At 34.2% G+C, this 25528-nt stretch overlaps 1 protein-coding gene across 1 annotated transcript; it reads left to right on the plus strand.

Moving 5' to 3' along the window:
* The first annotated feature begins 10919 nt into the window (after positions 1-10919).
* LOC114271199 (serpin-ZX) lies at positions 10920-13601 on the plus strand. The gene is made up of 2 exons (XM_028212807.2): positions 10920-11437; positions 12562-13601. The coding sequence occupies exons 1-2, from the start codon at positions 11072-11074 to the stop codon at positions 13390-13392; spliced, it is 1197 nt and encodes a 398-aa protein (XP_028068608.1). The 5' UTR covers positions 10920-11071; the 3' UTR covers positions 13393-13601.
* Positions 13602-25528: the final 11927 nt, after the last annotated feature.

Raw genomic sequence — 25528 nt, forward strand, 5'->3', positions numbered from 1 at the left:
GAGTGAAGATGCTGACATTCAACAGTTGATATTGGACCAACAGCAAGGTCAAGCTCCTGCTGATTATGCTTGGGACCATGATATTTTAACCTATCATGACAGGTTGGAAGTTGGGAACTCAGCCCTTAGGATGCAACTCATTCAGGACTTCCATTTTTCACCTTTGGGAGGACACTCAGGAATAATCAAGACCACAAAAAGATTGTATAAGAATTTTTATTGGAAGGGCCTACAACAGGATGTGGCTTATTTCATTTCTGAATGTGATACATGCCAGAGGTACAAAAGTGAAAATGTCAAGTATCCAGGCCTATTGCAACCCCTTCCAATTCCTAATAGGGTATGGTCTAGCATTTCTATGGATTTCATTGAAGTCTACTAAATTCTCAAGGCAAAACTGTGATCTTTGTAGTAGTAGATAGATTGTCAAAATATGAACATTTCATGGCTTTATCATATCCCTATACAGCTAAAGATGTGGCCAAAGTATTCTTTGATCAAGTGTTTAAGTTGCATAGTCTTCCTTCTACCATTGTTTCAGATAGAGATGTTGTGTTTACTAGCCATTTTTGGCATGAACTTTTCACTTTACAGGGCTGTAAGTTGTGCCTTAGCACTGCTTATCACCCTCAAATAGATGGTCAAATTGAAATTTTGAACAAATGCTTGGAGAACTACCTCAGGTGTATGTCTGGGAACTGTCCTAGGTAGTGGGCTAAGTGGCTCTCTTTAGTTGAGTGGTGGTATAATACCACCTATCATGCTGTCACCAAAACTAGTCCCTACTTTGCAGTCTATGGACAAGAACCTCTTGACCATACTTTTTGCCTTTCCACACCTTCTTCAGTAGCAGTTGTGGATAATTGGGTAAAAGAGAAGGCTGCTATTATCAAGACCTTAAGGGAGCATTTGACTCAAGCATAGCAAAGGATGAAACATTATGATAAGGGAAGGTTTTAAAGGGAATTTGGAATTGAAGGCTGGGTGTTCCTCAGGTTACAACCCTATAAATAGGCTACAATGGCTTTTTAGAGGAATATGAAGCTATCTCCAAGGTTTTATGGGCCATATCAGGTCTTGGAAAGGGTTGGTTCAGTGGCTTATAAGCTGCAGTTACCAGTAACTGCTAAAATTCACCCTGTTTTTCATTTCTCACTGCTTAAAAAGAAGATTGGCACTAATGTGTTAGCTCACGCTACTCTTCTCTCCAGTAGGTCTTGAGGGAACTTTGAAACTGGAACCTATGGCTGTCTTGGATAAGAGGATGATTAAGCGTGCTAATAAGGCTGTGGATCAGTGGTTAGTCCAATGAGTGAATTCTTTTCCAGAGGATGCTACCTGGGTTGACTATTCTGCGATAGAAGCAAAGTATTCCCAATTTCAGCCTTGAGGCCAAGGCTAATTCTTAAGCGGCAGGGAATGTTATGTCAAGAATTGTGGGTCAATTGAGGGTCAGTTGAGAAGAAATTAGTTAGGTAGTTGGTTGAGAAATTAGTTAGTCAGTTAGAGGAAGTCAGTTGAGAATTAGTTAGTGAGTTAGAGGAGTGAGGTAAAAAAGTAGTTATAAATAATTGGAGAACTCCCATACAAGGGGTATGTAATTTTTTTGAGAATAATATACAGATTTGCTATTTTCTTTTTCTATGTTTCTGTTTCTTCTTCCCTAGCTATTACATGGAGGGAAGGGAGGGTTAGGGTTCCGATGATGATTGTTGGGTGATTCAAAGATTTTAGGATTCTAGGGTTAGGATTTTGGTTGGGAGGAAGCGGGTTAGGGTTTTGGTTGGGAGAAAGGGACTTGGTAGGAGTGGAAGGAGGAGATATGGAGCGGCGGCGAGAGAGAGGACGCGCCGGTGAGGGGGCTAGAACGGTGGAGGAGCTCGGAAATTGTGATCACTTTCGCGCCTTCGTCTTCTTCCATTAGATTACAATTCCAAATTGAAACAAAAAATATGTCTGATTAATGGGGTGTTGAGTCAGTGGAGAGGCGGGAGAAGGGGAAATGGTTTGAATTTTTTAAAATGATTTTTTTATAGTTTTTTTTTAGTAACATTGTTTTAGTTTTTAAATGCAATTCACTTCAGTTATAAAAAAAAAAATTTAAAAAAAGAAAAAAAAAAGAATGCAATTAAGTTAAATTTATTTAAAAATTAAAATATTTGTATTTTTTTTTAAATTTAACAAATACAACAAAAATATTTAAAAAATTAGTAATCAACTTCTTAGAAAATAATTTGTATTAATTTAAAATATGTTTGTTAGTTTAAGAATATCAACTTTTTTTAGATAATTAACATTAATCAAGTTTTCATTACTTTTGACTGCCACTGCCACTCCTATTTCCAACCTTGGGCGATAATTTTTGGTATGCACTGTTGATAAAGATTTCAAACTACCACTGTTGATAAAGATTTCAAACTAAACTATACAGATAAAGATTGATGTACAAACGTTTCTTTTATAGCATGACTAAAATTTTTATAGTATGACTAAAAATAGAGAAAATTAGTCTAAAATTTCTATTTTATTTTTAATAATAGAAGAAATTTATAATATTATTTTGTGATGTTTAAAGTCCTTCAACCGCAATACCCATATATTACAGAAAAATTTGATTCTCTCAAATTAAACTGGCCTCTCCCTTTATTCATCTCTCTCTACTTTTCTCTCTTCAACGAACTCCACCTCCATCGTCGCCATCGACAGCTCTTCCCTATCGCCGTATCTCCTTCTACTGCCGCCACCGCCATCTTCTCCCACATCTTCTCTCGTGGTCGCCTCTACTCCATTATCTCTCTCTCTCTCTCTCTCTCTCTCTCTATATATATATATATATATATACATATGTACACATACATTAATAGATTTATAAACCTCTATTTTGTTTTGTGCTTATGGTATGACAGCTCATTCTGTTATGGTGATGGGTTTGATTGTTGGTGTAACCACCCAGAGATCGTATCAAGAAGTGTTATAGTAACCCAACACTTCTTGATCTGCAATTCCAAACCTAATCAGCACAAGAAGACATGATGTGTTGGTAGACATTCACCTCTCTCATCAGTTATCTACTTAATGCTTAATTATCTTCACTTCATTGAACCACCCAGGCAGCCCGAAAACAATAAGAATTGAAAAGCCTTCCACTACTATTCTTCAGCTTTTTACCCAATTGACACGTAACAGAAGAAACACTCAATTAGAAAGGGGAGGGTTATTTAGATTTGCTTTCAATAGTATAGATATTTCCACTCCAACAACGCTAACTGTTATTGCCAATACCAACATGAACCAAGACAAAAACTTCTTAGCATGGGTCAAAAACCATGCGCTTGTTTACTTAACTTCAATGCAATAAGTGCTGGAAATGTAAAGCCAGTGAAAGTGTAGTAGTTGCCCCAGTGACCTTAAAAGCTGTCCAAATGCTGGGAATCATTGTAGATCCAAAATATTTAAGCACCAACAGTACCGCAGTTAAGGCCAAGACCTCTTCCTACTCTCTATAAGAGGTGCTGATCCCTCAAATACCAAGGCATCTACAATTTGCCGGAAGGAAATCCAGAGCAAATCTCTAAATTGAAATTTAGAGAATTTATTTGGCTCTAGGAAGTCCAGAGAAATTCTCTGAATATATGTATATTGGTTGGTGTTATTGCTTATTTGGGTGATCAATTTGTGTATTGCACATCGTGATTGGGAAGACAAAAAAAGTTTTTGATTTCAACTCAAAGAAATTATTGCGAAAATCAGAGAAATTATTTGGAAATCCAAAGAAAATCTCTTAATCGAATTTTTACTAGATCATGTTGAGGGACCTTAGGCATTATGAAAACATTGGATATCCTTTATGTTATAGTCTTAATACCAGGGACACTAAAAAAAATCCCCCTAAAAATATTCTAAACATTACTACTATATATTTTTTTAAGTAAATTTGTGTATATACACTTAAAAATTATTTTTAAAACATAAATTTCAAAATAATTTGTATAACATAAAGCAATCAATTATAATTTATAAAATATTATTTGCTTTATTTGGTTTCAATTTTTATACTCAAATTTTCTGAAAATTGACCTTTTTTTATTTTTTATTTTTCGTGTTATTTTTGTTGTATTTTTTTAATATTTTATGTAATTTTTTTACTTTTTAAATACACCTAACCTAGATGTAACTAAAATGTAAAATATTCATAAAAATATTTTAAAAAATCAATAAATACACAAGAATATGAAAATATACTAAATTTATATATATATATATACATATATATTTATATTTGTGGTATTTAGTGAATTATTTAAATATTTTCTTTACAAATATTAAAATTTTTAAGTGTATTTATATTAGGTGTATTTAAAAATTTATTTAAAATATTAAAAAAATTCAATGGACACAAAGAAAAAATACAGAAAACAAAAAACTTAATTTTCAAAAAAAAAGATTCAAACCAAACAAGGTGATTTATTTTTAAATTTCGTGAATTGTTAAGGGAGTGGCTAATATAATAAAAAATCACTACAAATTATCACTTCACTCTCTATATTTTTTTTTTTACAAGTCTTTTAGTAAAAAAATTAGAAAACCAACTACAATAGTCAATTCTCAAAATCAACCTGAATAGTGAGATTTTATCAATCAGACTCATATATATAGGTTGTTGATTCAATGGTAGGTCTTGGTTTTGAGTCTCAGCATCTTCTCTATATAATTTTGCTTCAATGGTTTCAATGGTTTGGGTCTTGTCTAACAGATCAAAGGTTTTGATTTTGAGTCCCAACCTTCTCGCTATATAATTTTGTGGCTAAGGTAAGGTGTATTCGAGTTGCAACCTCCTTTCTTTATAATTTTTTTTTTATTTTAAATAGGCTAAAATGTATTTTAAAAAATTAAAATATGGCATTCTGTCAAGACCATAGTATAGATATATCAAAAAATAATATTTTGTCTAACCAAAAAAATCAAATAAGTTACCAAATTTTACGAAAGAAAAAACGATATGTGCACCATCGACGCTCTTCGGTGAATTTTTATGAATTTAGTTTTTGTGAATTTTGTGAATTAAAAACGATAATTTTGTGATTTTTTTTATAAATAAAAAATAAAAATTAGTTTATAAAACAATTTGAAAAAATTTTATGATGAAAACAACTAGTAGTTTTATTTATTAAACTAGCTTCTTAAATTTTTTTTGCAAAACATATTCTAAAACTTGAGTAAATAGATACTATCAATGAGATTTTTTTTTTAAAATCCTTGATATTAAGATTTTATAAGATAAAGAATATATAATATTTTTATACTAGTTAAAGTCTCTCAATATTTTCACAAAGAAAATTTGACTAAAAAAAATTTAGCCCGACTCAGAGAAATTTTAAAAATTCTTTGTAAAAATTAAAATTTCTTTGCTCAAAATTTGTCTAAGTTTGACGAAATTTCTCAAAGTTAAATTTTCTTTGTGAAAATATTGAGAGACCTTAGCTAATAAAAAAAAAATATTTTGAATCTCTCCTACTATACAAAATTTGAAAGAAATATTTTCACTAATTTTTCCTACTACAAATACAATTTAAAAAATTATGATTATTTCTTTTAACTTATTTACCAAATTATGTATTTAACAACCACGTTCGTTAGGACTTTTCTGCTCTCTCAAGCCTATCTTCAAATTTTTAAAAAGAGTAAAGTGCACAGAGTCCCTAATTTTTTTAATTAATAAAAAAATTACACAGCCCGTGTATTATGCGTGTAATTAATTACTTCTCGTTTTCTTTGTGTGGATTCTTGGTCTTACCTTGTCATAACCAAGAAATTCATTGTATATAGGTCACGATTGGCATGATGAAATACGTTAAAATGGAATGTCCATTTTAACTTTACATTCTCTTTTTTTTTTTATTTGGTATGCCATATATAAGTGAAAATAATCATTTTATTGAAATAATTATTTCGACAAAATGTAAAAATGCCTATTTCTTTCTCCAACTTAATCAGAGAATCACTATTAAAAAAATAAATAAATAAATAAACTTTTTTTTTTAGTTGGTGCTTACAAAAATGTTATCATTTTAGCTACCACCACCATTTCCTTCTCCTACCACACATTCCATTACCCTACCGCCACCACCACCCTATTGCCACTGCAACCACCACCACAGTTGCTGCCACAACCACCACACCACCATACTACCACAATCGTACTACCGATGTCGCCACTACTACCACCATCATTACTGCCACAACCACTATCACTACATCCACAACCATAAAACCACCAATGTCACCGTTGTTAAAACCACTACCTTAATTACTACCACCGCTCCTACTATCACCATTGTCTCATTTGTCACAACCACTACCTTACCACTACTATTACTACCTTCATAAACATCGCACCACCACCATCACCATTGCGAGAACCACCACTCCACTACTGTTGGCTGCCGCCGCTGCCACCATTATCGCAACCACAACACCACCTTACCACCACCACTAATGCCACAACAGCCTACCACCATCCTATTATCATTTCAATCACCACCACTGATACAGCCACTGCCACCACCACGACTCACACCATGACTTCCACAACTATCACCATTATTATGATCTATATAAAATTTTAATTTATTTGTTACTAATTTGCTAAAAAAATAAATAAATAATAAAAATTTATTCCATTCTATGAGTTTAATAAGTATAACCAAACATGAGAATAGGAATTATCTCACGATTCCTATATCATTCCATGTTGGTAACCAAATAATAGAATGGAAATGAATATTTCATTCCATTCAACCTTATATTGCATTCTCATTCTCATTCCATTCCTACTTCATTTCATTTCATCGAACCAAACATGCTTATAAAGTGTATTCCCCTGGATAAAATAGAATTAGCCAAAATTTGCTTTCGATTCTTAATTCTCAGTGTTCCTCAGAAATCTATTAACATAAATAAAAAGTACAAATTTCTGAACATGCTAACTAACACAAATTCTCCATTGCAGAACCTCATGCATGCTGTGATTCAAATACTAGAGAAGAAAACATGTAATGGCGAGACCAATTTCGTGTGCTCACCGCTATCACTAAATGCCACGCTGAACATGGTTGCTGCAGTAACAAAAGGCCGCACTCTAGAAAAGTATCTTGATTTTCTTGGATTGAAAATTGTAGAGGACGTCAATTCGATTTCCATGAAAATAATGGGTGTGACTTGCAAAAGAGGGCCATCTTAGAACATCACGGGAGGTCACGGAAGAGATCTGATTATCTCTTTTGTTAATGGAGCATGGGCATCAAAATGCTTTCCTATAGTCCCTTCTTATCAAGAGCTTCTTAGCAGAGTTTACAATGCCGAATCCAAACTTGTTGATTTCCAAAACAAGGTATATACATCTTTCTCTAAATAATTCCTCCGTTTTCTAACTGAAAGTTGCAATCAATAGTTCCTTTTGACAACCACCATGTTACATAGAGATGATGACTTATTGCAGGGAGCTCTATTTGTAATTTGTTGACTAATTTTGATTACAATGTTGTATTGTATCTACATAGGCTGATGAAGTGGTGGATGAAGTTTACTCATGAGCTAAGGCCGCAACAAGAGGGCTTATCACAAATATTCTTAAACCTAAGTCCTATCCCTAGACATAGCAATCATCCTTGCAAATGGACTCTACTTCAAAGGAACTTGGTCTAGAGAATTTGATGCAAAATACACTAAAAACAGAGATTTCTATGTACTCAATGGAGATACAGTTTCAGTTCTGTTTATGACCAACCACCATGACAAATATCTATACAGATCATGTGAAGGTTTCAAAGTCCTCGAAATAGTGGGAATGGGAAAGCAGCACTCAACCCCCAATTCGCTATGTTCTTGTTTCTCCCAGGTGCACGAGATGGATTGCAAGATCTCCTAAAAGAGTTTGAGTCCAATCTCGGGTTCTTGCAGAAAGACTTGAGATCAAACATGGATTTAGAAAAGCTTGATGAAATTTGGATTCCAAAATTCAAATTCTCATATGATCTTGATGTTTGTGGTGAAATGCTGGATGTGGGACATTCATTGCCTACCAATGAAAATCCAAGGGACTTTACAGACATGATACATGTTCCTAATTCTAATGCTGTGTTTGGTTAGGGGATTTGAGGAGGAATTTGGAAAGAGAAATGGAAAAGTAGGTGAAATGTGAATAAAATGTACCTAAATTTCACCTAGTTTCACACACTTTTTCCCTTTCCTTTTCCAAATCCCTCCCCAAATCCCCAACTAAACACAGTGTAAGGGTATCCCAGTCTTTGTCACAAACAAGTTTCACCAAGCTTTTATTGAAGTAGATGAGAAAGGCACGGAGGCTGCAACAATTAGTATTTATATTATGGATGGATGTGCGATGTCCCGAATAGAACATCCAATTTTCATTGCTAATCACCCTTTTTTTCTTCATGATCAAGGAAGAGATGTCAGGGTTGGTTCTTTTCACTGGAGCAGTAGAAAATCCAATCTAAGATAATTGACTACTTACATCTTCTAATAAGGAAAATTTTAACTTTTTGTCATATGATTTTCATTATCTTTAGCTTGATAATCTAGAGTTTTAGTGAACTTGAAGTTTATATTTGAGAGAGGAAGGATGAGTGGATAAAGGTTCAAAGCAAAATTAGAACGGTACCAAAAAACGAGTCATGTCATCTATACAAATAGATTAGACATTAAACACTAAAATGGTTCAATCAGAAAATGAGCCAAAAAAAAAAAAAAAAAAAAGTTTGTGGACCAACTAAAAATTATTTTATATACAAATATATTTTATTTATTTATTTATTTATTTAATAGATTAATTCTAATAGTGGCATATAATTCAAACAATGGTAATTGTTTTGTTAGCTCTAGACCAAGAAAAGTTATTTTGAGAGATAAGTTTATATTGATAAATAGTTTAATTTATCCTTTTTAATATGAATTTTTTAAAAATATATATGTATTAATTTTAAAATTATGAAAACATTGGTCCTAATGGTGAAGTCAGACCACAAGAATGACTTTGGGTTGGTCTAAATGCTAGACTAACCTACTCCAAATTTGAACTTTAATTTTTATTTCCAATGGTTAATTTTAATTTGGAGGAAGTGGAACATGACAGGTTTTGGATACCCAAATTCAAATTCTCATACGGTTTTAATGTTTGCGAGGCCTTGGAGGACACATGGGAATATAGTTGAACGTTGATCCGAGAGAGGAAATGTTTGTGTCAAACATATTTCATAAAGCTTGTGTTGATATAGACGAGGAAGGCATGGAGGCTGCGGCTCGGATGAGGAATGTTCGTTCTACATGCTGAAAAAACAAAGTTTCGTAGCGGATCATCCTTTTGTGTTCATGATCAAGGATGAGATTTTGGGGTTTGTTTTTTTCACAGGTGCAGAACTCAATTCAGCTGTTTATAGTATTTGTGTGAGGAAAAAAATACTTAAATTGTCATATGAATTTTCGTTGTCTTTGGTTTAGTTGTTAATTTGGAGTTCGGTAATTATGTCAGAAAGATTTTGATTAGGAATGAGATGAAGTTATGATCTAGTAGAAAAATAGTTTGTCTTCATTTATTTGTTTTTGTTGATCTGAATTTGAGCAAGCTAATTTTGGTAGAATGAGGAATTATGATGATGATGACAGAATAATCATAGAACCTGAATTTTAGTAGTTTGTGTTCTTCCAATGAGCGACTTGAGACATCATCACTCTATTACAAGTCTTATTTCAATGATTTAAATTATTTATTTTATTTTAATAATTACATTATTTATTTTGTAAGACAATTATGTATATAATATCATAATCTTTTTATTTTATCGAAAATAGACAGAAAAATAATAAACTTACCCATTACAACAAGAATAGATTGATAGTGTTTGATTTAAATTTGAGAAAAAGCAAAAAAATTCTAGACCTAAGCTCTAAATTTTATCAATTTAAATTATAATATTTTAATTTATTCTTAATCTAAACTTTTCTCCTACTTTCGCTAGGTAAAACTGATAAAAAAAGTTATTTTAGCAATTAAATTCAATGTAAGTGTACATAAAATGTCTTAAATATCCTTTTAAATATTGTTGAGTTTAATAACTCAAATACATTTTTTTGTCAGTTTTACTTAGCAAAAATAAGTAGATAGTTTAGATTGAAAACAACCAAAATATTAAAAATTAAATTGAGAAAATGACTAAGATTTATTTGTTTTTTTTTTTATATACAAAATAGCGGTTAGTATATTAGTAGTTAAATTATAACGCAGATTAACATCTCTCCATAGACTCGAACCTCAAATCTCACTCACCTTGACACTTAAATACTCTCTCCATGACAACTTAGGCAAAATTAAAAATTGAGTCCATATTTGTTTTGATTTTAAAAAATTTGTTTCAGATTTTTTTTTTAAAACTAAAGTGAAACAAATAAAAAAAAAATCTCAAAAAATCTCAAAAAATATCATTTTTATAGAATTGTATCTTTTGGGAGGTTAGAAATAATTTTTAAAAATTTTAATTATATTTTTGTTATCTATTTTTATTAAATAAATTTTCATTTTTTGTCCTGAAACACAAGCCAAACAGGCGACAGTGTTTCTTTTATTAAAATGGTCAAATCTTGAATTTTTTTCCTTTGAATTTTGACTGTTTTTCTTGGCCACCAAGTTAATCAAAATAATGCAGTAATAATAATAATACAAAAATGTTAGAGATCCTAAAAATTCTACCAAAAGTTTTACCAAATGTCTCACATGGTGTGGAACCCATGTGAGACATTTGATAAAAATTTTGATAAAATATTTAAAATCTCTAGCATTACTCATAATAATAATAATAATAAATTTCATTATATAACCATAATTGCACTACTAAAAAACCGGGATTTGAAGAGTCCCAAAAGGAATCTTACGTTATTGGCACCAACAACTAAGGCAAGTCTTGTACAATACATATACCTCCACACTATCTTTGCTCCTAGAAGAAACTCCCTTCTACCTCAAGACTCCATCTTCAAACAAAAAAAGAGGTTACAAAAGATGGAATTCTGCATGAGAATTACCAAGCATCTATTGCTTCAAGAGGTTGGAAAGAGCATTAAGAACAACTTAGTGTTGTCTCCATTATCGATCAATGTCGTTCTAAACATGGTGGCTGCTAGATTAGCTGGCCCTGCTTTAGAACATGTGATGGGCCATTTAGGGTTCAAAACTATCTCTGATATTCATTCCAACTCTTCTGAGATCATGGCGGTCGCGGCTGGTGATGGAGAGAATGGGGGTCTTGTTTTTACTATGGTGAATGGTGTTTGGGTTGATAAAGAGTTTGCTTTAAACCCTAGTTATGAGGAGGTTCTTAGAGAGATATTTGATTGTGAATTCAATACTGTTGATTTTCAAACTCAGGTAATTAATCTTTCACCTTTTTTCACTTTTTTTTTTTGGATCAGAATTATATCTTTCAATTATATCTTTCATTTTAATCTTTGTATTATTAGCGATTTTGGTCTCTATACGGAGGATGGTATATGAAGAAGGGATTGTTCTTCCGACTCTGTTTGACAATAGCAAGAAAGATCACAATTTATTATTATTATTTTTTTTTGGTAATCTTTTAAAAATTTCTATTAAAATTTTGAAAAATTTACCACAAAAAAAAAAAAAAAAAAACACTATGGTTTGACGCATGTACCAAAATTTTAATTTTGCTAATTTACACTTTAATTTTTTGATTTATTTTCAATCGCCTAGTTTAAATTTAAAACAAATCAAAATATTAGAGTTTAAATTGATAATTTAAAAAACTTTTACCGAAAAATTTTACTTTTTATTTAAAAAAAAAAAAAGAAACTTCAACTTCTTTATTTTTTTTTACTTATCAGATTATTTAGAATTTAAAAGTGAAAAGTTTTTTTTTAAAAAAAATTAAAAAAAAAAGAACAAAAAAAAGAGAAAAGAAATCAGTCTTGAAGAACTTTGAGCATATGATTTTCAAACTTGTTTCTGGAATATTTTCGCAGGTGTTTCCAAAGTTTTTTGAAACCTTTGAAAAAGAAAATAATGAATCCCTATAGACGCATTCTTAGGATCAGAATTTCCAATTCCTTGATTTGAACTTTGATCTCCTTTTGATTTGATTGAGTTTTGGGGTTCCTTTTTATTCCCCAGAAAATCAAGACATACCATTATGTTGAATGTATCTGTCTTAAAATAATAACTCCATTTGATTTTGTATTATGATTTTGGAATATTTTCAAAACTATCTAACCATCAATGCAAAATCATAAGGGCAGCATTGTTTCATTATCATGGGTTTTTGTTTCTAAATATTTTCTCTACAATAACATATAATAAAATTAGATTTTATATTGCATTAGTAGAAGGAAAAAAAAACATGACAAAGTGTCTTGAAAAAGAATAAAAAGATTACAGCATTGAATCCTTAATTTGATTTCGAGAGTTTCTAAATACATACATAATATCATAAATTACATAGTTTCTAAATACATACATAATATGATAAATTACAGGCTGAGGAAGTGATAGAAGAAGTGAACACATGGGCTGAGAAAGCATCGAGAGGGCTTATCACAAACATTCTAGAACCTGGTTCCTTAGATCCAATGACACAACTTGTTCTGGCAAACGGACTCTACTTCAAAGGAACATGGTCCAAAAAATTTGATGCAAATCTCACTCGAAACCGAGACTTTTATCTTCTCAACGGAGATAAAATTTCAACCCCATTCATGTCTAGTCGAAAAGACTATCTATTCAGATCATTCAACGATTTCAAGGTCCTCAAAATACCATACCATTGTGGGAATTTCAAATCACTCGACAACACCAAAATCGATGACATCAATACCGATGACTCCGATTACGACTCTGATTACGACAACACCAACGACGGCACCCCCCGATTCTCTATGTTCTTCTTGCTCCCAAACAAGATAGACGGACTTCCAAATCTTTTGGAAAAGCTAAATTCCGATTATGGGTTGTTGGATCAGAGCCTCATGAACTTGTGGAAAGCGGAGCTCGACAAGTTTTGGATCCCGAAATTCAAATTCTCGTTCGGTTTTGAGGTTTGCAAGGCCATGGAGGACATGGGAGTATCATTGAATGTTAAATCAGAAACAGTTGTTTCAGCCATTCTTCATAAAGCTTGTGTTGAGATAGACGAGGTAGGTACAGAGGCTGCAGCCATTACTGTCAGCATGTTGATGGGATGTTCACTCTATGAGCCGGAAAAACATAACTTTGTTGCGGATCATCCTTTCTTGTTCATGATCAAGGAAGAGGTTTCGGGGTTGGTTATTTTCACAGGTGCAGTACTCAATCCGGCAGTTTCGCTTTAGTTTGAAGGTGGGGAAGTTCAATTATCGTGTTTAGTTTAGGAATTTTGAGTTGCAATAATGCAAATTATGTATTGGAGATTTTAGTTGGAAATAAGGAAAAGTTATGATCTAGTCTTTTATAATCAACTTTAACCTTGCAAGATGAAAATAGTAAAAAAATATATGTATTGTTTTTGGTTTTTAGATGTGAATATTTTTGAGCATGCTGTTGTTGGAAATTTTTATGATGATTTTGATGATACAGTAACAAAAGAGGATTGGATGAAATTTTTAGTTACACTAGCAGCATAAAGAGGATGAGCCGTGCTTCAGACCCCAGTGGGGGTCGACCCCCAGTGACGTGGCGCCGCCCCATTCGCTGAAACAAAAAAAAAGAAAAAAAAGTTTTTTTTTTTTGGCCAATCACCTTTTTACACGCACGACTCCCCAGTGACCCCCACTGGGGGTCTTAGGCATTTTTCAAAGAGGATTGGATGAAATTTTTAGAAGAACACATCAAAACAGCTTAAATGGCGATGATGTAGCATAATGAGAATAATACAGTTCACATTCATTTTAGATGAAATGGTGCTTCAGAGTAGGATGATTTTAGATTTATCTTAAAGATTTTAAGGGATTTGAAGGCTGTACATGATCTTGTTCTGTTAAAAGTGTTTTGCTATATTTTCATCTTCACACTTGCAACATAATAGTAATTAGCTTGGTTAATACTACCCACAAGTCCTATACAACCTTTTGAGGAAATCTCTTGAACTCATACGCAGCTTAAATGGAAAAAGAACAATTTTTCTTTTATATTCCCTAATGACTTGAAAATAATTTTCAAAAAAAGAAATAAAATTTGTTGTATTAGAAATAGGAACCAGATATGGAGTTGGAGTTGGCTTCTTGGATCGCAGGATTCTTTGGAGCATGCTTTAAGATGGATGGTGGTGTTAACAAAGAACTGCAGGAAATTCTAATAGTTGTGGAAAAGAGTGACTGAAGGCATGTCATGAACTTTTCTAAGCATTTACAAGATTTTGCAGAGAAAATTGAAAATGCAAAGGAAATGTTAATTGCATGATTGAGTAGCAACAACAAAATGAATATTGACCCCAAATATAATTCCCAGTCTAATCTTTTCACAATGATTATATACTGCAAACTGATTAACATAGCAGAAAAGCACAACATAAACCACTAACCCCTTGGTATAGATATCAAGCATAATATGCTTAATTTGAAGAACTCAAAAGCTTGTATAGATATAATGCATAATATGCTTAATTTGAATTCTGTACAAACAATGCAATAACTCACAAGTAGATGGCATCTTTAACAATTCCAAGCAACTCCAGTCAGTCTGCTCTAACAGCGAAGGCCTTCCCCATCTTTGAAGAGACGGTTTCTGAGACAGGGGCAGTAATCAAGTTGTCATTGTCAGACATGTAGAAGTAGTTGTAGTTAATTCTAGTGACCAAACCTGCCAAATGAGGGAAATGCCCCACATTGAGCTTGAAAGATAGGACTTGGACAGTCAAAACAATTTCAGAAAATTTTACATACCCATGTCCATATATTATGTAAATATGCAAGTGTACACATCTGCTTTTAAATGTCTTTGTGCTTGGGCATGTACAAGTATTTTTGGCACAAGTGAGCCATGCACATGGATAGAAGATTACTCTGAGAATAAAGGCAGTGCAATCATCAAACTGTTTCTCTATTCGATCCACTTCCATTTCACATCTAGCCTTGATGGCAGAAACTGCTCCACCACTAATGAGTGTCTGCTGTATGGAATAGAAGTCTAGAGCTAATCCAAGGATACTGTTGATCCGACTGGCAATCAATGCCCACTAAGAGCAAAAGAGACAGTTGAACAATGTTCAGATTTATTTATGCGATGGTATGCTACTAATAGCCAACTGAACTATGGGCAAATATCTGATAATTTGCAAAGTGTAGACACAAATTTTGAAACATGAAGTGTTTCAACTCATTTTAAAATTTTATGTTACAAATGTCCACTATTTAGTTTTTGGACTAAGCAATGTTAATTATTTGAATAGCATATTCCTATTTCCGATCTGTATTCTAGATCGTTAATTGCACATTTTATATAAATTAAAACTCTGATTAATGAAGAACAAAATAAATAACAGAAGACAATTTAAAAATAAATAAATATTTTATTGAAATTATTATAGGTTTTGAACCCTCGAATACAAAGAACAATTCTTGGGCTTGGAGCCCTTTACCTATTCATTGCCATTTTGCGTTTGTAGCGTAGACTCTTGAGTTCTCTGGGTTTCTCTTCTTCTTTCTTGTAACGACCTCTTTAGCTCTTGATTTCTTTCTCTCTCTCTCTCTAATCTTCTCTAGCTCTTGATTTCTTTCTCTCTCTCTCTGATCTTCTCACTTCTGATTTTCTGATCCCCGATCTTGAGTGATAGTCCTCGTATTTATAGAGGGCCATCCAGTTGATAAGAATGCCTCATCCTTAATTTGAATTTCAAATTGAACGATAGCGCCATTTGAATTTTGAATGATATTGCTATATGATTAATTATATATCTAATTAGCTGGATTGATCTTTGGAGTTTCATCTTATGTGGTGTACTTGCTGTAGGCTCTACAGGTGTCATCTTTCATAGGCTCCACGTGTCATTTGAGCATATTGAATAACGTCGTTGAGATACGACGTTGTTTTATTTATACACTTCAACGGAACAAGTTGATCATTTTGGGAAGTGATTGCCTACAACAATCTTATCATAGGCTCCATGTGTGTCATTGACTGTATTTGAAATTTAAATATAAATTTGATTGAAATTTATGTGCCAACACAGAGGTAATAAAGTTTTAGGGCATGTTAACAATTTGAAGCTCTTTTCTTCTTTTTCGATCGGTAGGTCGATAATAAATACAGAAGTTGCACTTAATAAGCCACGTATCACCAACACATCAAATCATCAAATCATCCAACATGAAGACAATATTCCCATGTATAAAGCACAAACATGATAGCCTACATATATTGCCAAACACATACCTGAAAACAAGTATTCGGTGAAAAGTTGCAACAATGCAGGCCCAAATCCAATAGGATAAGCATGTTTAATTAGTGTGGTAGCCCTGTCCTGTATTATGCTAATTAATCTTAATTATGATTGTGATTATGTGTTTGATATGATTTTGTGCGCCATTTATATGAATATATGTGGTTTTGAATTTCTATCTGTTCACCGTAGGAATATTTGTTCAACTTACTGTTATAAACTGAAAATTGAAGGCCTTGTCGGCCACAGAAACCGAAATTGACTACGCCATTGTGATTAGCGTAATTTTTAGAGCCTACGGTAAAATTTAATTGAAAATTGATTCGGATCAAATTAAACGGATTAAGTTGATAGTATAGTGCCCAATTAATTAGTATTAATAAGTGTGATTGAGAGAGAGACTATAAAAAGGGGCTCTAATCTATACTCTCTATATATATAATCAAATGTAGTGGTTTTGTCAAAAATTTGTAAATATTCATTCCTAAATTCTCATAATTTTAAAATTATCTCTTTCCTACGTGGCAACCCTTTTTTGATTGTCTTTCGTGTTTTCTATTTTTCTCCATTTTCTACTTGTTTGATTAATTAAAATGAAAATTAATTTCATGGCTTATGGATAAAGATTTGAATTTCAAAATTCCTCCATATAGATAAACATATAAAAACTGATAAATAATTTATGAAAATTAATTTCATAGTATACAGATAAAGATAAAAATTAAATACTTAATTTCATAACTTATAGATAATTTAAAATTTCTCCCCATAAATAAGCATATAAAAATTGATAAATAATTTATAAAAATTAATTTCATGGCCTACTGATAAAAATAAAGGTTAAAAAATTGATTTAAAAAAAAAAATTACTCATGTTTTTTGCCCTTCATTTTGTACTTTAATTAATTTCATCATAAATAAACATATAAAAAATCATAAATAATTTATGGAAATTTATTTCATGACATTTAGATAAAGATAAAAATTTTAAAAATTATTTGAAAAATAATAATTTCATGACTTATAGATAAATAAACATATAAGAATTGATAAATAATTTATAAAAATTAATTCCATGGTCTACAGATAAAGATAAAGATTAACTAATTGATTTACAAAAAAAAAAATTTAAAATAATAAAATTTAGATAAATATATGATTTGTTAATCCATATCTATCAAAAACATATCTATCTAAATCTTTATTTTGGTTTACTTATATTTTTTTTCTCCTTTTATCACATATTATTTTTTTTATTTTGAATTTTTTATCTTGTGAAATACTCTTATCTATAACTTCTTATCTCTTCTTAACCTACTTCTCATAATTTTTATTATTTGTTATTATCTACCAAGTGATAAAGATATATATAAAAAAAGAATGGTTAGCTATGAATAAGAAGAGTATTAATAATTAAATAATGAAAGCTGTATGGGAGAAGGCAATACAAAAATCTCACAAAATTATTTTCCGACACTATATTTATCAAAGGTAATAATTTGATATTCTTTCTTTTAATTTTTAAAAATAGTTTACATTAGATCATTGCTATGTGTTTTTTCTTTTTCTTTCTTTTTATTTTTTTTATAAGATTGTCATTTGTTATAGTATTTTTTCAATCCCATCTCTAAATTTTCTCTTTGAAATTTCTATTTTTTTAATAATAAAGTTTAGAACTAATTTCTTATCAAATTTGCTTTGTTGAGATTATATTATCAATTTAGAGCCCATATGATTTAATTCAATGTCCATGACTTTAGTTATATTCGACCATTTTGTTGTTGAGTAACCTATATAATTTTTTTTTTTGGTATATAATGATTAAAGCTATCATTTGTTATATTTCTTCAAATACAATTCAAATAATTTGTCATCGTTTTTTTTTATAAATAAAATGGATTAAACTATTTTCTTATATAATTTTTATAATCCTACGAAATTCTTATCTTGATTTTTTTTTTTAAATGTTGTAGAAACTATACAAGTATTATTCAAGTTATGGAGAATGATTACTTACAAATTATAATTAAAAGTTGAGATTTATTCATAATTTGGTCCCACAATAATAATATAAATCATTGATTTAAAATAAGTAAATTTATGATAACTTATACAATTTATTTCTTTTAATGCTTTGTTTTTGTTTTTGTTTTGTTTTTTGTTTTTTTTTTTTTTTTTTGCATGACACTATAGTCTGATACAAATTATTTATATTAGCAAGTGATTGTAATACTATTATCCTAACAATCTTTATAATTAACAATTTTTTATGTATATCAAATTTTTATTGTGAAATTTTGTAAATTAATTATTGTTAACATCAACCAAGATAGCCTAACATCATGGCTTGCTGTTATTAAAATATAATTCAAGATTAGAATAATTTATATATCACACAAAATGTATATAGTTTATTTTTCCGTGCATCGCATGGGTTACCGCTAGTACACTTATATGCATTTGCTTTGAGCTCAAAGCTGAAAATCACTCTAAAGAGAGAGTGTGAGGGTTGGCTAGAGAGAGAGGGAGCTCAAGTTGATGAATTGCTCAAGAAGCTTGAAGATTTTGGAGTATAACTCAAGAATTAACCATAGTTTGGAAGATTTGAGCCTCTAGGCGAGTAAATTCATGGATTTTAGTTGTAACTTTGTGAATTCAAAGTTGAATGATGATCAAGAACATAAATTGAATTGATTATGATGAAATTGAGTTGGTTTTCATGAATTGGAAGTCAATATACACATGCATGTGAGAAATTGCTATGAATTTGCATGCTTGAGCATAAAATGTATAATCCATGTGAGATTTTAGTTGAAGCTCATAGTTTTAACCATCTCTTCATCATCTAAGTTGAGAATAGAAGTTGTGTTCTACATGCAAGTGCAATTCATAGAAGCGTGGGTGTTGAATATATGAATTTGTTGTGTTGGGAATAAATTTGGTATGATTTGGGGCATGCATGTATTTGATTCATGGGATTTGAGCTTCATAATGTTGTAATTTGGTGTTTGTATCATGTTAGTATATATCTATGAGAAATATGGGCTGTAAAATGCAAGAAATATCAACTTGAATGCATGATTGAAGCTCAAAGGGAATTCTGCAAAAATCTAGAATTCGGCATGTCCGCTCGAGCAGGGAAAGCGCCTCTCGAGCGTGAAATACGAGCTCCCAGAATTTTTGCAAACATTGATGTCTGCTCGAGCGAGGACATGCACGCTCGAGTGGGGAGCTATGTAGAGTGACCTTCAGCTCGAGCGTCCGAGTTCACGCTCGAGCATAAATATGAGGTAACCAGTACTTTTGCAGACCATGAGGGTCCGCTCGAACGGAGGAACCCACGCTCGAGCGGGGACCCCTGTTTCAGAAATTTTGTAAAAGTGTTCTATGTTTCATTTTCCGTTCTCTTTCACTTTTAAGTACTCTTAGGCATGCATTGAGCATTATGAATGAATTAAAAGGATAAGAAGGAAGCTTAAGAGAGATGTATGAATTAAGAACGGATTAAATCGTTTGTGACCCATCTGTGTTATGTAATGTGTAGGGTCGAGCTCAAGGGTGAATCTACCAGCAGAACACTATGAGTAATATCTTAATAAAGATATCTGAAGTATGTTATTTGTCCAATTGCTTATTTCTATATAAGTCTTATAAGTTTGTTACATTGAATTGGGGGACAAATATTTGTATGACATGAATGAATGGGCCAGAGGCCGTATGACATGAATGAATGGGGCAGAGGTCGTATGACATGAATGAATGACCCAGAGGCCGCATGACACGAATGAATGGGCCAGAGGCCGTATGACATGAATGAATTGGCCGGAGGCTGTATGACACGAATGAAGGGGCCAGAGGCCGTATGACATGAATGAATGATAGTTTGACACGAATGATAGTCTCACATATGAATGATTGGGCCAAAGGCCGCCTGACATGAATGATAGTTTGGTATAAACGATTGGGCCGAAGGCCGTCGAATCTGAACGATTGGGCCAAAGGCCGTCGGATACGAACGATTGGGCCAAAAGGCCGTTAGACATGAATGGATGGGCCAAAGGCCGTCGGGTATGAGTTAATTGGGCCCGAGGCCGTTTGATACGTCTAGAAGTTTAGTCGATTGATACATTAAATAGAGACATGAATTGGGCCCAAGGCCATCTGATGTAACTGTCTCAAAGATTGTCCATGTATCTTCCTTATTTGATATTATTCACTGGGCTTTCGCTCACGCTCATTCATGTCTATGTAGGTGAGCCAAGGGACGTCCAAACCCAGCCTCGGTAAAATATGTGAGAGACAGTCAAGGTTTTGGAGAGTCAGCCCAAACGTCTCACGCACGAGACTTGTCTTCGCCTCTTTTGCTCTTTTGATATGGTTTTATTGTATTGGCGAAACATTGAATTACTTTTGTGTATAAACTTTGGGTTTGACCGACTTAGACTTAATGATCCTATATGTACAAAACTTTGTGTTGTTATCCCTTTGGTGTGAGTTATTGACATGTATATATATGGATTGTTATGATGTGCCATGTAAGCACAGCTCTATGGACAATTTGTAAGTTTGCTTCCGTTTGGTCCTTTTTTCTCTGATGAGTTATGTTTGGTGTGGTTTGAGGCCATAGGTAATCCCTTGATTACTGGCCGGTTATGTCCTTAACCCATAGGGGCGGGTTCGGGTCATGACACTTAGGGTACCAAAAACCCTCACCTAATCGATTAAAACAATGAAATAAGACAACGTAAATCGAAATACAAGATGACAGATAAGGCATAAAGAGGGAATGTTACAATGTAACGGTCCACCAAAACATGGATACAAACACTGTTTGTCACTTGAAAGAATTTTGCCCAATGAATATCAGGGGGACTTTTATGGGTTAGATTTGCGGCAAAAGGACTGCAGCCACAGTTATGAACAGCCAACACATGCCCATGGAAAGATATTAAATTGCCCTCTGGCAATTCGAATTCAAGATTAGAAGTTCCCTAAGATTGCACTGATCCAGTGATCATGGTCCCATTGCACCAAGAAATGTTAGCAAGCTCTTTGAGTAAGACAGATGACATAACCAGAACTTCATCCAATACCTTAAGATCTTCATTCAAACACCTTGCAACATCAGTAGAGAGGTGAACACAGATATCTAGACGAATTTCAAGAAACTAATTATTCAATCTCAGGAGTGGAAGATCGTTTTGATGAGGACATTCAAAGAGCTCCACAGTATTGCTGACAAATGAATCAACAAATCTAGAAAGTTATGCTAGTTCGTTATTTGGGAGAATCTCATCTAAAGAGAATGAAAGGCTCCAAAGATGTGTTCTAGAAGTGATAACGACTTTACCACAGCTGACATCATTAACGCCCTTAACACTATGTAGCATATCTTCGTCATTGTGCTTTATGATGTAATACACACCGATTCTCAACAACTGCAACATAGATCAAAATGAAACATCCTTGTTTTAGTTTGTTAAGCGACAGAAGATAATTTCCTCATCTCTACAGTAAAATCAGGAGAAATTAAAAGGAGAAAAAACATGACACACCTCATACTTGTAAAAACTTTCAGGCATGAACTCCAACAATACTTTCTTTGCACTTAGTTTGCAACCAGGACTGGCCTTTACATTAGCTTTTGAACAGCACATGAATCCTGAACTAACCAGACACTAATTATCAATGCTTCTACTAGTAACAAGACATGGAATATGATGGGGAGAACTTAAATTCAAACATTTCCGCTCCTGATAAGATTTTGTACAAGTACTAATGGAGCAACAATTTTTGTGGCTACATAATTCATATCCAACACCAATTAATCCAGAACTCAAGTCCCTACCAAATGCCTGATCAATTTTATATCTCTTATTTGGAACACATTCTGGATAGTTTCTACTGGCATAATGTTCCATGGATTCTTTCAGCAGGTCTGCAGGAAGCATAGTTGGATGTGAATACACATCCTTCCCAGCAATAAAAAGATCTCAAGGCAGGGTAAATGCCTCAGCAAACATGGTTGAACTGTTTGAAATAACTTCTTGACCTTGAAACTGAGAAAGCATATAAAACATTTTAACTCAATGAACAAATTAATAAGATAGAATTGTTACTATTCACTTGTGTTTGAAGTTTTTGGGGGCAGTTGGGCAGGGGAAGGGTTTGGCTAGAGTTGGGTTGTTTTTATTTAAGAATATTGAAGATTATCAACGAAGGCACAAAGATATAACAGCAGCATACTTTTTGTTGCACATGATATTTATGTGTTACTAAAAGCAGGTGGAATCTTCCACTTTGAAGCTCATCAAAGTTTCCTCTACCCTTGATGTAAGAATGGAAGGTTTGATTTCTAACTTTTGTGTCCCTAAAATGGTAGAGAAGGTAAATTGCTAGCTTTATCTCTCTCCTTAATGGAATGTTACTAAAAACATTTCTGCATAGGAATGATTCATTGAGGTGTAATCACGAACAATCCACTTTTTCAGGTATGCCTTCCATAACAAGCGAGAATTTATTTACCTGAGAAAGGCAAAACAATCTTAGCAGAGTCTAAGCTGTTAAATAAAATGCTTTGCACCTTTAATCAAATTCCACACAGCTACTTTACAAGATGAAGCAGAAAATACTAGGATTACCTCATATATGCTGTTGATATTCCAAGTTGATGGGAGGTTTGGTATAATGACATCAATGCTGCCTGATACATCAATCAATTACAACCTTTCAAAAGATGGGGAAATCTGAATGAACACACAAGCATTATTAGATCTAAAGAAATTTAGTTACTTCGTGTAAGTTATCTTGTGCCATAATGTGCACAAAATAGCTTTAATCTGCCTAGTTAATCTCTTCAAGAGTAACCATTATAGTATGGACTAAAACACTGTCCTCTTTTTTTCCCTAATCAATGCAGATATCGAAAAAGAACAAAGCAAATTTCCATTAGTTCCACATTTGTGAAATTTTCAAACTGGCAAATTTTAATTACGTTCCTTCGAAAATAGGCAAACCCTGGGCCTTCAGATTCCAGACTTGAGTTCCTACGTCGCAGTGGACTTTCCCCTCTTTCAGATCATAGATTTCCTAGCTCCCACGACCGAAACGATTGTCAAAATCGTAACAGAGATGGCCCAAGACAAAGCGGCATCTATGGGATTAAAGTCGTTAGGAGAAGATGATGCAGTGGAGTTGGCGGAGCAATATAGGGCAGGAAGGGGTGTGGAGCGGCCAGTGGGACCCGTGCTAGCGACGATGATGGCACCCGTCCAACCCATTAGCTAAGTGGAACTCGACCACTGGCATATGAAGGCAGACAAATCCATGTTAACGGCAGAAGATCTAGAGGAGATTCATAGCAGATATCAAATTTCGGTGGAGGTGGAGTTGAGAGTGCCAACAGCGAAGAATAGGGTGTCAGACGTACCGCTGATGGAGTTTACTTTGTGTGAAGAGGTGTCACATGGGGGCGTGAGGTTGCCCCTCCCGTAGTTAGTGGTAGATGTGCTAAATCGCTTAGAGGTGGCCCGAGGGCAATTAATGCCGAATGCGTGGAAAATAATATTCGCATGCACGATCGCGTGGCCACGGGCGACTGAGGGGGAAGCGATGATGGTGGATGAATTTTTTTCATGCTACAAAGCCTCAGGGTAGCAGGAGACCTGGGTGACCCTGTAGGCGGTGGCGGGAAGAGAGCTGGTGGCGGAGTTGCCCTCTTCGATGAAGGGATGGAGGCCGAGATGGTTTTACGCGTCAGCGAATGGCGGGAGGGGGTGCGCACGAGTTGGAAGGTTCCCACCAAGTCGCTGGAGCCGAAGTTGGGGGGCGGCGGCCGAGAGGATGGTGAAACAGGTGAAGGAGTTGAGGAAAAAAGAGGGACTGAAGTGGGACGACCTTGTCTAACCTTCAGCTTTATTTGCCCTGAACCTGGGGCCTTAGCCAACCAAAGAAGACCCAGCTCCAGAAGAGGTGAAGATAAAAATGAAGGCGTAAGAGGTGAAAGACAAACGTGATTTCGCGATGGCCGAAAAATACAAGGAGCAGCAATTAGGCCCAGCACCTAAGTTGGTCGCGAAGAGTCCGGTCCAACCACGACCGAAGCCCTTGGGCAAGAGGGACTTAACCAATTTCATGTCGTTGCAAGTGCCAGTGGACTCGCTGAAGAAGAGAAGCGAAAAGAAGTTAGAGCTAGTATTGAAGAAGAAGATGAGGAAAATGATCGCAAAGGGCAGAGAAGAAGGACCCTTGGTGAAGAAAATGAAGAAGGGAGCGGCGGAGAGGCCTCCAAAGTAGGGAAAGAAGAGACTAGGGTTGGTGGGGGGGAGGGAAGTTTGACCGGGCTCTCGATTGGCCAAGTGAGGAGCAAAGTGGATGAGAAAAAAAGGTTGCCACAGGGCGATCGGTCGACAGACCTGCCTCCCAAGGACATGCCCTTCAAAGAAGTGCCCCCAAGTTAGGAGGTGAGAGTAGGGCAGGTGAGCAAAGTAAAGAGGGGCGCCGCATTGAGTATCGCTATGCATCATGTTCGCACAGTGGTTGGCTGCCTAGAAAGTGATGGGAGTGAAGCGAGATTGGCCTCAGACCGTCTTTTGGGGGCTGTGAGGACGCGGTCGTGCGGAGTGTGGCGCAATTTACAGAGGTAGATGTCCTGAGAGGATTCTGCTCAGTGTAGATAGAAGTAGTGACCCAAGCTGCTGCCCTTCTAGGCAAGGCAGTGGGGGCGAAGGTAGAAGTGGAGCCGCCGAAGGCCCAGTTGGAAGAGGTACATGCTCAAGTGCAAAACTTAAGGGGGGAGATGGCTGGCTGGAGAAAAACGGCGCGAAACGCTTGTGCAAAAGGTCTGGCCTACGCTCAGAGGGTAAAAAAGATGAAGGTGTTGGCAGTAATGCAGAGTTACTTGACTGAGCGCACGAGGATGAGCCAGGGTGAGGTTACATCCGAACCGTCAGTCGCCAAGTCTGAGCTGGAAGTCGTGCACCACAGGGTGATATCACTAGAGCTTGAGCTAGTGAGCGAGCAGAAGAGGACTAGCGAGGCTCAGCAAGCCTGTACTACTGCCAAGGAGAGATTGGAGGAGGCCCTTGTGAACA

This window comes from Camellia sinensis, chromosome 3 (genome assembly GCF_055761805.1).
Source record: "Camellia sinensis isolate YWXY chromosome 3, ASM5576180v1, whole genome shotgun sequence".
NCBI lineage: Eukaryota > Viridiplantae > Streptophyta > Magnoliopsida > Ericales > Theaceae > Camellia > Camellia sinensis.

What these genes read in the sequence shown, in the direction of transcription:
- LOC114271199 (XM_028212807.2), top strand. Translation starts at nt 11,072, where the DNA reads ATGGAATTCTGCATGAGAATTACCAAGCATCTATTGCTTCAAGAGGTT. An exon ending in CTGTTGATTTTCAAACTCAG is followed by an intron (nt 11,438 to 12,561) that starts GTAATTAATCTT and finishes GATAAATTACAG; the next exon opens with GCTGAGGAAGTGATAGAAGA.